Source organism: Haemaphysalis longicornis, unplaced genomic scaffold, assembly GCF_048455015.1.
Source record: "Haemaphysalis longicornis isolate Haplotype H1 unplaced genomic scaffold, Haemaphysalis longicornis Haplotype H1 scaffold_1, whole genome shotgun sequence".
In the NCBI taxonomy this organism is placed as follows: domain Eukaryota; kingdom Metazoa; phylum Arthropoda; class Arachnida; order Ixodida; family Ixodidae; genus Haemaphysalis; species Haemaphysalis longicornis.
Genome location: NW_027526203.1, coordinates 478,968,777 through 478,981,250, shown reverse-complemented (window position 1 = coordinate 478,981,250; position 12,474 = coordinate 478,968,777). Strand labels below are relative to the sequence as shown.

The 12,474-nt window shown below is 50.3% G+C and overlaps 1 protein-coding gene across 1 annotated transcript; it reads right to left on the bottom strand.

The window, feature by feature from the left end:
- Window positions 1-4,002: 4,002 nt before the first annotated feature.
- On the bottom strand, window positions 4,003-6,297 carry M-cup (ankyrin repeat protein mann-cup). The gene has a single exon (XM_077688294.1). The coding sequence runs from the start codon at window positions 6,119-6,121 to the stop codon at window positions 4,193-4,195; it is 1,929 nt and encodes a 642-aa protein (XP_077544420.1). The 5' UTR covers window positions 6,122-6,297; the 3' UTR covers window positions 4,003-4,192.
- Window positions 6,298-12,474: the final 6,177 nt, after the last annotated feature.

Sequence of the window (12,474 nt, the reverse complement as noted above, 5' to 3'; positions counted from 1 at the left end):
ATTACTTGCAAAGCTGCCTAAAAACAAGTCGACTCGCTACACTGTTCCGACAAAGCTTGCTTGGGTGGGTCAGTTGCGTAACTAACATTCACTAATTCCCGCACAGCTGCTACTAGAAGCAGCAAGCGTCAACTTACACGCTAGAACAAAGGTGTCCTCGGGTACTTTTCAGCGCAAAATGCGGGCATTAGTTGTAGCCGTGTTCAGGTGGCATCTTTAAAGCCATGGCGTGCAACATGACGTCATTTCAATGCTTAGGGGGCGGCTTACAGAGACACTGAATAAACATTTATTGAAATGAAAGCAGGAGTGGTGTTCCTACGGTGACGGCTCTCTTCACCATCTAAAGAGATGCAATTGCGCTAACTCGCTGCTCGAATCATGTCAGCTAACTTAAGCGTAAGGCGAAATTAGGGCTGCCGAAAAAAAAATTGGCCCAGCTGGCACTTGCGGCGTAAGGCTGGAGAAACAGCAGAGGTACGTACATAAGGGTCGACCTAAGCTTCTCCCCGCACTGACAGCGAATCCCACGAGAGGGAGCAGCATCCAAAAACGGCACTGTGCTAAGACCATCAAAGTCTGTACAGTGTTTTATTCAGTAGCAATCGTCGTCATCCCTTTCGTCGGTCTTCCTACGGCACAGCCACATAGGCAATCCTCTTGTAGCGCATCCTCGGCCCGATAGACCTCCACTTCTTCATCAGCTCGTCCGGTGGCCGTCTCCACGTGTGGACTGTGAACGAATGCCATGACAGATTCGTCGTCAGTCTTCGGCGTACCTGTGGCATGCCGGTCGGACGACGACGAAGAAGGCGGTATGTGGCAAAAGCCCACGTGCATGCCTGGACGACACCGGGCGGTCGCCGCAGGACACGCGCTCACTTGTGCTTTTTTTTTTTTTTTTTTTTCCTTCTAAAGGCACTGCGAAGGTCGTGCCCGGCGCCTCGCAATGGGGACGCCGGGCGGTCACCGTACGCTGGACGATTTCTGTCGGTCTAAACAGCTCTGCTGTTAATGTCCTCCTCATCGGCAAAGCCAACTTAGCTACCGTTATCTCCCATGGAAACCCCAAAACACACGAAAGCACTTCAGCGTCCCTGCAGCAGTGCCCTTTCTTCCAACAGCAATATGGCCGCCGACCAGGCTGCCCGGCTTCACATCTGCGTTTCCCGATATGGGAGACCCCAACTCCAGAAGTTTCATACAAGTTATTATCAATTGTATGAAACTCAAAGATACAACCTCCTTGGTCGATGCGCACAGACAGTGACCTTCCAGTGTTAAAGGGCAAGGATGCCTGCATACTAGCCCTGTTTTATCTAGCCACAGTCAATGTAGGCACATGCAACTTCGTGGTGTCGGGGCCTCAAGAAAAGTTATGTCAAATCAGTGTTTGTCACAATTAAGTCACACGAATGGAGGGAGCCCTGAAGGAAGCTGTGCTTGCCATGATGCCTTGTCTGTCGACACACCTCCAGCGGTGCCTGCTGGCCGAGCCACTTATGGGAGCACGTGTAGCTGCCTCATCATGGAAAGCAGCAATGTTTCAATGCGAAAGCAATAAATGGCTCGATGAGCAAGAAAGCCGGCAGCTCCTAAGCCCACGTGACTGCAAAGGGTTCTATTGTGGCATGACCGTGCTTCTAGACAATGCCCCGCATTTACATTGCAGATCCACGTGGAGAGTGCGGCATGTCGTCAAGCGAGCCCTGCGCCAGCCGCACCCAGCGAAGCAGCGGCCAGGCCGCTCTCCACAGCAGCAGAATTGTCAGCACGTTGTTCCAGTGATTCCGGCTTACAGCCACCATCTTCAAGCAGAAACTCTAAAAAATAACCTGCACCAATGTATTTGCTAAACTCCAACTGGGCATCAATGCTTTCGCATTCACAACTCGTAAGAAGTGCCTACGCATGCTCAGATTAGCTATCGAACTCCAGGTGATGCACAAACCAGGCAAGTTGTGGGGCTTTTTCTAGTTGCAACAAGGTGCACTGACATCCAACAAGCAAAATGGCGGCCTTTTTTCGCAGAGTTCACTGCTGCCTCCTGCATGAAGTTGATACACCCAAATCTAGGCTATCAGCATAGGTTTTGGTGCATGTGGAACAATCTACCACTTAAGCTGCACCAACATCAGACGACAACGCCCCTGCCACAACCATGTGGTCTTCCTGTGAGGAAGGGTGCCCAAGCAAGGCATAAACGGCCACACGTCATTCTCTAAGGGTGCCATGTCGAAACATGGCTTCCTCACACTAGCCAAGCATGGAAAACGGGACACAGCATAGTCCCCGGAGGCACAAACACAGCAGTGACTAACAACCAAGGTTAACTGCTTGCAGGTGCCTTAAACACATACGTGCAAGGCAATGGAAAAGAGGAGGGAGGGGGGGGGGGGAGGCTACACAACACGGTATGCACGAAATACAAAAAAAACTTGTCGGACATCAATCAGTTTTTTTCGGTCACCTGCATTGCACAGTCTATTTATTCAGTCAGAAGGTACCTGACCTCCTTTTCATGTGGTAGCACTGCTTCAGCATGTGCCGCCCCTCTGACGGATAAAGCCTCACATACCTCTCGTGTCTGTTGGTCACCACATTACTGGATGACACTGATAAAATTTTTGGTTGCACCCACATTGGCAACAATGTCCAGGCATTGAATTTTACTGAACTTGCATGCTCTTGAAGCTGAACAGTGATGCACCTTCCGGTACGGCCAACATAGCTTCAGTTGCATGACAGCCAAATAGCGCAGGTGGCGCACTGACAGCAAACTGAATGGTACTTCGTCTTGTGTCTCCTTTTACACATTACTCCTTCTGCAGTCACTATTTACCATCCCACAGGGTCCACCGAGTTTATTGGGTGCTGACATGAGAACTTTAATGCGTACTCTTGCGGCAATTTTTTTTACTTTGTGCAAAACTTGATGGGCGTACGAGATAACGGTCCCTGTGGCATCGCACATAATTGGTTTCATCCTGCGCAGTATACTGTTTGTTCTGTTCTTGCTTCCCGAGGTACGCTCAGAAATAGTAAAAAGACGTGTGGCTATTTCGTGTTTAAAGTTTGCACTAATTAGGTCACGCCAGCACTCAACAAAGTTTTGACAGTCAAACCAACTTCAGATCAACTTCAGCTCTTATCAAGCATCGACGAATCTTTGCTTTGCAACCTCAGGAAGCAAGAACGGAACAAGCCAGTATATAACGGAGGAGAAAGTAAGAATGTGAGACACCACACTGCTGTTATTCGGAACGTGCATTCAGTTGTGCAAAACGCAAAAAATATGCCACAAGAGAGAGCGATAAGGTTCTCATGTCAGCGCCCAATAAACTCGGTAGCTTCTGTGTGATGGTAAATGACCGCACAAAGAGTAATGTGCAAAAAGAAACACAAGACGAAGTACTTCAATGCATCACCTACGCTATTCGGTTGTCATGTGAGCAAAGCTACGCTGATCATACTGAAAGGAGCATTACCGTTCAGCATCAAGAGCAAGCAAATTCAGTAAAACTTACTGCTCATGGACAGCCAGCTGCACAATGTTTCCAATGTGGATGCGAACCACAATTTGATCAGCGTCATATCATGCATCCAGCAATATGGTGACCAACGGACACGAGACATATACGACGCTTTTTGTATGTCAAAGGGGTGATTGCATGCATAACAAACCATTAGTGCTACCGCATGAAAGGGAGATCAGGTACCTTTTGGATGAATAAGTAATGGGATGCAGGCAACAGCGACAACTGCTTTCTGACAAGGACTTTGTGTTTTGCGCCCCCTTTCCTTTCCTTTCGTTGCAAATATGTATTCAAGGCAGCTGCAAGCTACAAGCCTCGATTGCTAGTCAGCACTGTGCCTGTCTCTCCAAAGGAGGAGGAGGAAAAACAAGTGACGCCCGGTTTCGTAATGCCACCACCCCGATCAAGAAAAGAGCCTCTACAGGCAGCGTTGCATAGTCGCACGGTCCGCACCAGGGGCAGAAAATTACAACACGGCAAACTTGCTTTATTTGCTGGGCTGCCACGTCGGACAGGAGTTGTCAGAGTGCCCAGCCCCGGGGCCCCAGACTCGGGCACTTTCGGAGCCCCCTTGCGGAGAGCAAAATGAGGAGCCCCTTTATTGTGGCCACAGTTTGGTGGGCAAATTTAAAAACATGGGGCATCAGATCTGGACATCAGTGGATGCGGATGAAGTCCTCCAGCGTGCTGGGTACCTCGCCGACGAAGGGGATGCGCCGCTCGACGATCTTGCGGGCGGCCAGGCACTGCAGGCTGATGTGCTGGAGTGGGTTGAGCGAGCACTCGGCGATACCGGCCAGCATGCGGTGGGGCTGGTTGCCGTTGGCGTTGCGCCGGTCCAGGTGGGCGCCATGGCTGAGCAGCGCCTGCACCACAGCGGGCCGGAAGTTGTTGCGCAGTGCGGCCACATGCAGCGGCGTGCTGCGCGCCTCGTTCACCGCCTCCGGGTCGGCACCGCACTCGAGCAGCAGTGTGGCCAGGGCGGCGTCAGGGAAGACGTGCGCGTGTGCCTCCTCGAAGAAGGCCGTCGGCTTCATGGTGTTGGCGCGGCTCACCACCAGGTGCAGCAGCGAGTCTCCAACCGAGTTGCGCGGCCGCTGGGCCAGCGCCTGCGCCACGAGCCGCCGCACAGCCGCCTCATCGGCCGGTGAGCGCTTGGGCAGTGTGTGCAGCACGTACAGCAGGTGGGTGAGTACACGCAGAAGCTTGTCGAAGTTGTCCAGGTGGCGGCGGTAGACCGGGCGCGCGGCCAGCAGCTGGGCGGCGTCGGCGCACCGGTCGACGAGCAGGCGTGCCGTCGCCAGCACGTCCTCGAGGCGCAGCCGGTCGCGCAGCAGGGCCGCCCGCTCCAGCATGTCCAGGTAGAGACGCACAAGGGCGGCGGCCGCCTGGCCCGCCTCGGTGTGCAGCAGTGTGTCGCGGGCCACGCGCAGCTCCAGCGCGTACTGCCACAGGTCGATGCAGCGCTGGTACTGCAGGCCGTCCGCGTAGGCGGCGCCGCGGTACATGAGCCGGAACACGGTGTCCTTGTGCTGCGGCCCCAGGATGCGCTCGCACATTAGCAGCGACTGGGTGCGCAGCGCGTCCAGGTCGTGCGCCAGGGCCTCGAGCTCGTCGGCGCTCGCGTACTCACGCGCCATCTGGAAGGCGGCCCGGGGCGGCGCTGCGGCGGCCGACAGTGGCTTGGGCACGCCCTCGCGAGCGCGCAGCGCCTGGGCGCGCCGCCAGTAGAAGAGAGCCGACTGCACGTCGTGGTGCTCGTCCAGGAACGTGGTGCCCATCAGCTCATCGGCCTCGGCGCGCCGCGCGGCCCCGTACTCGACCGTGCCCACCAGGTACTCGTAGATCTGCGCGGCGCCCTTGAGGCAGGCCGTCTGCAGCGCGTCGTCACCGTACCGGCTGCGCAGGAACGGGTTGGCGCTCTGCTCCAGCAGCAGCCGCGTGGTGTCGAAGCGGTGCTCCTGGATGGCATAGTGCAGCGCCGTCTTGAGCTGCACGTCCTGCGCGTTCACGTCAGCGCCGCGCCGCAGCAGGAAGCGGCACAGGCTCACGCTCTGCACCGAGTTGATGAGGCACGTGCCGCCGTTGTAGTTGGGCTTGAGGATGTCTGCGCCGTGGTTCACCAGGTACATGACCACCTCGCGGTGCGACATGAAGCACGCCGAGCGCACGGGCGTCGAGCCCGAGTCGGACACACTGTTCACGTTCGCGCCGTAGTCGATCAGCTGCTTCACCACCGCCAGCTTGCCCGCCACGGCCGCGCACCACAGCGGGGTCACGAAGTGGATCGAGCGGTCATCGGTCACCTCGTACACACCGCGCTGTTCCAGGTCCGCCCCGCACATGGTGATCAGGTACTCCACGATGTCCGAGTTGCCCTTTTTGCACGCCACGAACAGGGGCGCACATCCCTCCCGCAGGCGCGAAACAATATCCTTGCGCTCTTCCCGCGTGAGACGCTCGATCTTGTTGCGGACAAGGTATGACAAGCGGGCACCTGGGGGGGCGAGCCGACATTCCGAGTACAGGTCGTTGAATATCGCGTCCCGTTGCGAGGTCTGGTCGGTCTTGCCTGTAATCCACATATTTAACAAAGCTTCCAGTTTACAAGCGTCACGCACAGCCACTGCAGACAAATCGCAGTGCACAACAGGCACGCGGTTCGACTACAGGTACATATCTGCAGCCATCTTAGAAACAACGCCAGCGGCCAGCAGCTGCGATTGCGAACGCCGGATGTGATTGGAGGCTACCCTAGCTACCCTATATGCCTGCCCCCAAGTTCATTGTGCTTGCCGCTTTGTAGGGGCGCTGCATCCCAAGCATTGGGTAGCATCTGGGGAGCCCAACTACACTGCGCAAAGTGGCGGCTGCCCCCAAACCCCACGAAAGTGACGTACGTTAACAAAGAAATTGCGTAATTAAATAGAATTGTAGTTATTGCAATATTATTGCACATGATTCTGGCCATAGAATTTCATACTAGAGGGAAATTTGGCGCTGCAATCGCGTGCCTTTGTGGGCGGCGCCATTATTAGAGTGTACTAGAAGTTTTAGAGTGGCCCGACCGGCCGCCCGGAGAGGTGCTCGTTTCGCGCAGAAAATAGCGGCGGCGCTGTAGTCAACGACAACTGAAAGCGAAAGCGGCGGCTGACCGCGCGCGCGGACGCGCGCGGGCCAGGAAACGCTGTTTCTTTATGCGCGTAGCGCTCGAAATTTGTTCTGCGGGTCGTCCAATTGCTTAAATATACTGTAGGTACAGTGGAATGTGGGTAACGAAATGAAAAATCAACGCTGTAGCTCATTTTGCGTTAGTTTTGCCTTTACCGCTCGACAACAAGGAAAATTACGGATTTTCCTTTGCAGCATTCGTAGCGGATTGTAAATAAAGTAATGGCAGTGACATTCTCGCTATTACAATTTCCCATAAAAAAGTATTTCGCGTGAAATTGCCTGGTATGAACCAGTTCATGATAGCTTTATGATTGTGTCCTTATTGTGCTGCTTGATGGACATAGTTGGTGGACGCAAATGACATGAAAAAATATATGAGGACTGGGATGATAGCTTCTCATAAGAATTTTTTGTTTATTGTCTTGCAATTTACGCTCGGACTGCAGTTATGTGGGTTAATATCATAAGTTGCGTTTGTTTTTTATTGCGTGAGTTGTCAGTATTTAAGCAGTGGCCCGCTTGGGATAATTACGGGTCACCGTGGTGGCCGAACAGAGAATGACACCCGCAAGCGACATATCTTTTTAACTAAAAAGGAGTTAACCCAGCGGTTAGCTTAGTTGTCCCAATGACCGTCTTTCATAGAACTATTCCCGCAACGTTCTATTAATCACACCACCTTTCACCGGATTCGGTCAAGGAAGGAGTTGAATCAAATTAACACAAATTTAATTCACAAGTATGCTGATGGTACAATTACACGAACATAAAACAAATGCAAAACATATATCAGAAAATATATTGACCCCGACAAAAATGAAATATACCACGTCTACTATAGAGGTAAAGGTTCAAGAACGCTAACATGGAGGTTCAAATAAACGGAGCTGGAACAAAATACACATTTTCTTTTCATTTTCAATAACCCAGAAAATGAAATGTAACAAGGGAAATCATGCACAAAGTCTACACCGGTAAAATTTTAGGAATAACGCTAACATGGAGGTTTAAATTGACATTTTTGGCCAACGCATTTTCATAACTCGCCCTCGAACATTAGCGACGGCTAAGTTTAGGATGTTGCTCCCACCTTCACATGTAATCACGGAACTTGGTTAAACCTTTTATATAGAAATAAATATAGAAACAATGTATACATAACCGAACCACATTTGCTGTCAAGGTCTCCCGTGCTGGTCGCAACCAACGCAGTTAAGGTGTTTGCTGTGAATAAGGGCTACGGCATATCCATAACGCTGTCATGGTGGAGCTCCTTGTCGCTGAAGCAACTAGTAAAAACGTCCTAGAGATCGCTAATAAATTTTCAAAAATGCACGGAAGGATTCAGACGCCCCCCCCCCCCCCCCAAAAAAAAAAAAAAAAAATACAAGAGGTAGTAAACACAGCGGCTGCTTCCCCTGGCATGCAGGATTGGTCATGCAGACTTGGCACTTCATTTTCAGTACACAGTTCTTATCAAGTGCCTGCAATATGCGACATAGCAGGTTAATAAAATGAGAAAGCCCACTAACGACAGTACAAGCATCAACGGCTGGGGTAGCCCAGAAGAAGGCTCTTGGTATTTTCGTTCTAAACAGGAACGTTAAAAAACAGTAAACTTTTTGCAGCCTATATAGAATGTGCGCCCGCCGCTTTTGCTTCATGCGCAGAATCAAGAAGGGGAAGGGAAAAACATTCCTGGTGCCTGTCCGTCAAACTAATTCCTCGTTAACTCGAACTCTGCTATCTCAAAATATCTTCTCCAAACTTTTTCTCACCGTGTGTTTACCTCCCATAGGCGCTACGCATTTGCCCGCTTTATCTCGAAACGTTTTTTCGGAGGACCACGGATGTCTCGAAATCCTGGCGGAGAGGACACAAGGCAAAGTCCGCTGCTGGCAGCTGATAAGGTCCCCGTTCGAATGATTACTCCCGCCGAACGCGGTTGTGAAGTGCAAGTTTACGCGGACTGCGCGTCCCCGTTACTGGAATGCTGTCTGGCGCGTACATCATTGCTGTGGACGACGCAGCTGATCATGCGGACGAGGAGGAGCCTCCAGAAGTGCATGCGTACAACGGCAGAAACAACATACATGCTGCGTCTGCTTTGTAACAAGGTACAATGTAGCGGTGGCGACCACCAATTCACGCGATGCATTGAGAAGCTCGGGTACGCTTTTCTGGGGTGCAGATGCGAACGCGAAACAGCCGAGCGCAACACAGTTCTTTCTTCTGCAATAATAAAAGTTTCTTTTTCCTGGGAATTATTTTACCTTTACTACAAATCTCCCCTGTGCAATAGTGCTTTTGTTAGCACCACCAGCTGTTATTTCAGGTACCTGGCTACAAATTTTCTGCATTTGACTTAACTCGAAACTCTGCGCTTATCTCAAAATTTCCAGCTAATTTTACTACTTTGAGTTAACGAGAGGTTACTGTATATCAACAATTAACGTTTTCAGAAAACGCATAAAAAATGAGAAAGTATCGTTGGGGGGGGGGGGGGGGGGGGGGAGGGGGTCAATAATTTTATGTCGGGTCGTACTAGTTTAAAGTTTGCTCAAGCGGAGTCATAACGTTTCTGCGTCTACTTTCTAAATCAGCTGACCAAAGGCGCAGGTTCCATTCCCGGCCACGGCGGTGCCGCTTTTGTGATGGAGGATAAAAGCAAAAAACGCCCATGTCTTCGAGATTTCGGCGCACCTTAAAGATCTCCAGGTGGTTAAAATTAATCCGGAGCCCCCCATTACCACTTGCCTCATCGCCTGTGTAGCGCCGGCGCGTTAAACTTCATAATCCAAAATAAATCAGCTTCGCAAGCGCGAAACAGCGCCGCGAGCAACGCAAATATTCCCGCGCGCAGGCTGGGAGCTGGTGCCGGGGAGCGCCGGCTGTTCAGTTGTCGACGACAGCAGCGCCGCCGCTATACCGGTTTTATTTTCTGCGCGAAAGTCGACCCGGCGGAGCAATGGGAGAGGCCGCCGCTCGGGCCACTCTAAAACTTCTAGTACACTCTACCATTATGGTGGCTTTCTAACCACCATACTCTAGCCACCTTAACCATACTACTAGACTAATACTACTACTATTGGCGGTGAGCGCGACCACGGGCGGCGCTGCGAAGCGCGCCTCCGTGCGGATTCGTGCGACTACGTGCGAAGACGCCGGGACCACCGGGAGGCAATATGGTATGTCGCCAGACGTGTTTTGTGCATTGCCGCGAACAGGCGGGTAAAGCTGGCTCAAAAATGTGTCTAAACACGAATGCCGCCATGATGCCACGCTGTAGTTGCCAGATCAGTAGTTGAAGATATGGCTAACAATTTTTCTTGAAAACGAGGGACAAATTTAGGGCCCTAAGCTAAAATTAGGCAACTTTTATGGCAATAACTAAGTTTCTTTACGAGTTTGTATGCTTTTTATTAGTTTTCTTGAAGTATTCATGCTTGACGAACAAAAGTAAATGAAATTATAAGCAAAAAGAAGACGTCGGGCTGAGGCGCCAAATTCAGTTTCGGTATATTGTGAGGAGCGTCAGTCGTGTGGGGCTAATTTACAAAGGTTCACTCTAACACGCCTTAGTGCCTGCTGTGTCACTTCGTTGCTTGCGAAGACACGCTTGCGAAGACTGCCGACGATACGGAATAAAGCCGCCGCCGCCTATCTTCAAGGACACCTTCTCTACATGTCCGTAGTGGCTGCTGCCGATTTGAACTCGCCGTCAGCCGGTCATATCATGTTACGCGAAACATGTCTGGGCAGATCGGCTCCTTTTAATCGTATATGATTCGTAAATTAAAAACAAACAAATGTACGAACCATTTTACCATGCATAGCGTATAACTAGGCTCTTGTTTACGGGTGCTGTTATACTTTCACTGAACGGTTTTTTACTTGAGTCAGAGATAAAACAACCGCCAACTAATAATAATAATAACGGTAACTTTATTTGCACGATAAGGTGGTTTTCTAGAGGAGGACAAGGCGAAGCCGAAAGGTAATCCCGAATGTAGGTGCAGAAATCTCCCGTATGGGTGTGTGCGATTGGTGCATGCTCCTTCGATCGCTGAAACACGCAATTTGTTCCAGTATGTATTTGATGCTTTGCATGACACATTTCTTAAATTCGGCGGATCAGCGACGTTGTTTAATTACGTATACTTGCACCTCTGCTCTCATATGGCCCATGTATATACCTGCACAGAGGAGGTGGGGGAGGAGTAAACTTCGTTCATGTGAGATGGGCACCCGTGTGGTGGGGCGTTAAGAAAAAATATTCTGTCTTTCCCTGCGTGCCTTCGCCAATGAACGGAAACGGCCACTTCTGTTCACGCCCAATTATCAGGACCACCCCGCCTGCAGGAGGTTTTGCCTGAAATGCCTGCGGGTTCGGCTGGAAATCTGTCTGTCAACAGAGACCGCCTAGGAAGCATGTTGAGGTAACACACATATGCGCTTTCTTGGGTCGCGATGGGACCGTCATGTATTTTGTGCAAGGCGAAGTCGACGAAGGATATACGTCTCCCTTGAAAAGTAAATTAATTTGAGTGCACCTATAAATTGTTATTGCCGCTCATTAGTTCAATCATAGTGGTTAATTTTGAAACAGCTGCCAAACATAACTATAGCAGGTGAATCAGACTGCCTAGCATGAGACTATCAATCGCTAATATAGAGTATTCAGACACTTAATGTGCATTGCATATGGCAGTCATTAAGAAAGCCGACAATAAATTGAACTCTCAATTTTATTATTTGCGACAGTTACATGTGCACGTATCGGTTCAGCCAGGGCCACCTGGAGACGTTCTGCAGCTGAATACACTAGATAAAAGGAAGGAATGCGATATGCGAATGCGATAGAAGGAAGGAATTCGATATGTGTAGCACAGCCTTCTCATTTATGCCAACATCAAACCGGTGGCCACAAAGGTGCCACACCAGACCTTGTAGAATTTCCACGCTTCCATTCCAGCGTGCTCACAGCAACAAGGATGATGACGAAGTTGCATTACCGAAGCTGAGTTCCAGTAATGCTGTAGCTGATTATGAAAGTTCTGGCTAATGCTCATTCAGATTGTGGCCATCAGCATTCTTATTTTCATCAAAAATAATAGGCCATCGCAATGCCATCAGTCCGTGTATCAGAAGCAAAAATAAACACAGAATAAGCAAGAGGGTCATATGTACAAGCAATTCTTATCCAACAAATTTTATTTCACCACCAGTAATACCACCAGACCTCTAGGGAAGTTTGTGATGGTAAGAGCAAGGCTAAGATGACCTAATGTGCGACTTCAAAGAAAGGAAGAAACTGTAGAAGAAAGCTAGGGAGGTTAACCATGGAAAGAAGAAGAAGAACGGTCCAGCTGGCTGTGCTACATGTGGAAATGGGAACAGTAAACTTGAAAGGAAAGGAAAGGACTGGCATAAAATAAAGGATAAAAAAATCGGGAGAAAAAAAACCTGGCGAGGAAATGGCCAGTACAAAGACAGCACCATGGGCGAAAAAAAGATGGGCATAAAAGAAGGCAAAATGACAAAATGGGCAAACAAAGGATGCTGCATGCTGGTAACACCCCTACACCACCTGTGACTGTTTTTCTCCCTTAATCACTGCAATCTGCTTCTTCAAGGCAAGAACTGATTTGGCTACTTCAGCTCCATCTTGTCTAAAACCACTGAAATATGTCTGATTTTCTGTGCACATAATGTAAATAGGGTACATAATTTCTAATTTTTTAAAATTTCTCCTGAAGTGTCT

What these genes read in the sequence shown, in the direction of transcription:
- M-cup (XM_077688294.1), bottom strand. Translation starts at nt 6,121, where the DNA reads ATGTGGATTACAGGCAAGACCGACCAGACCTCGCAACGGGACGCGATA.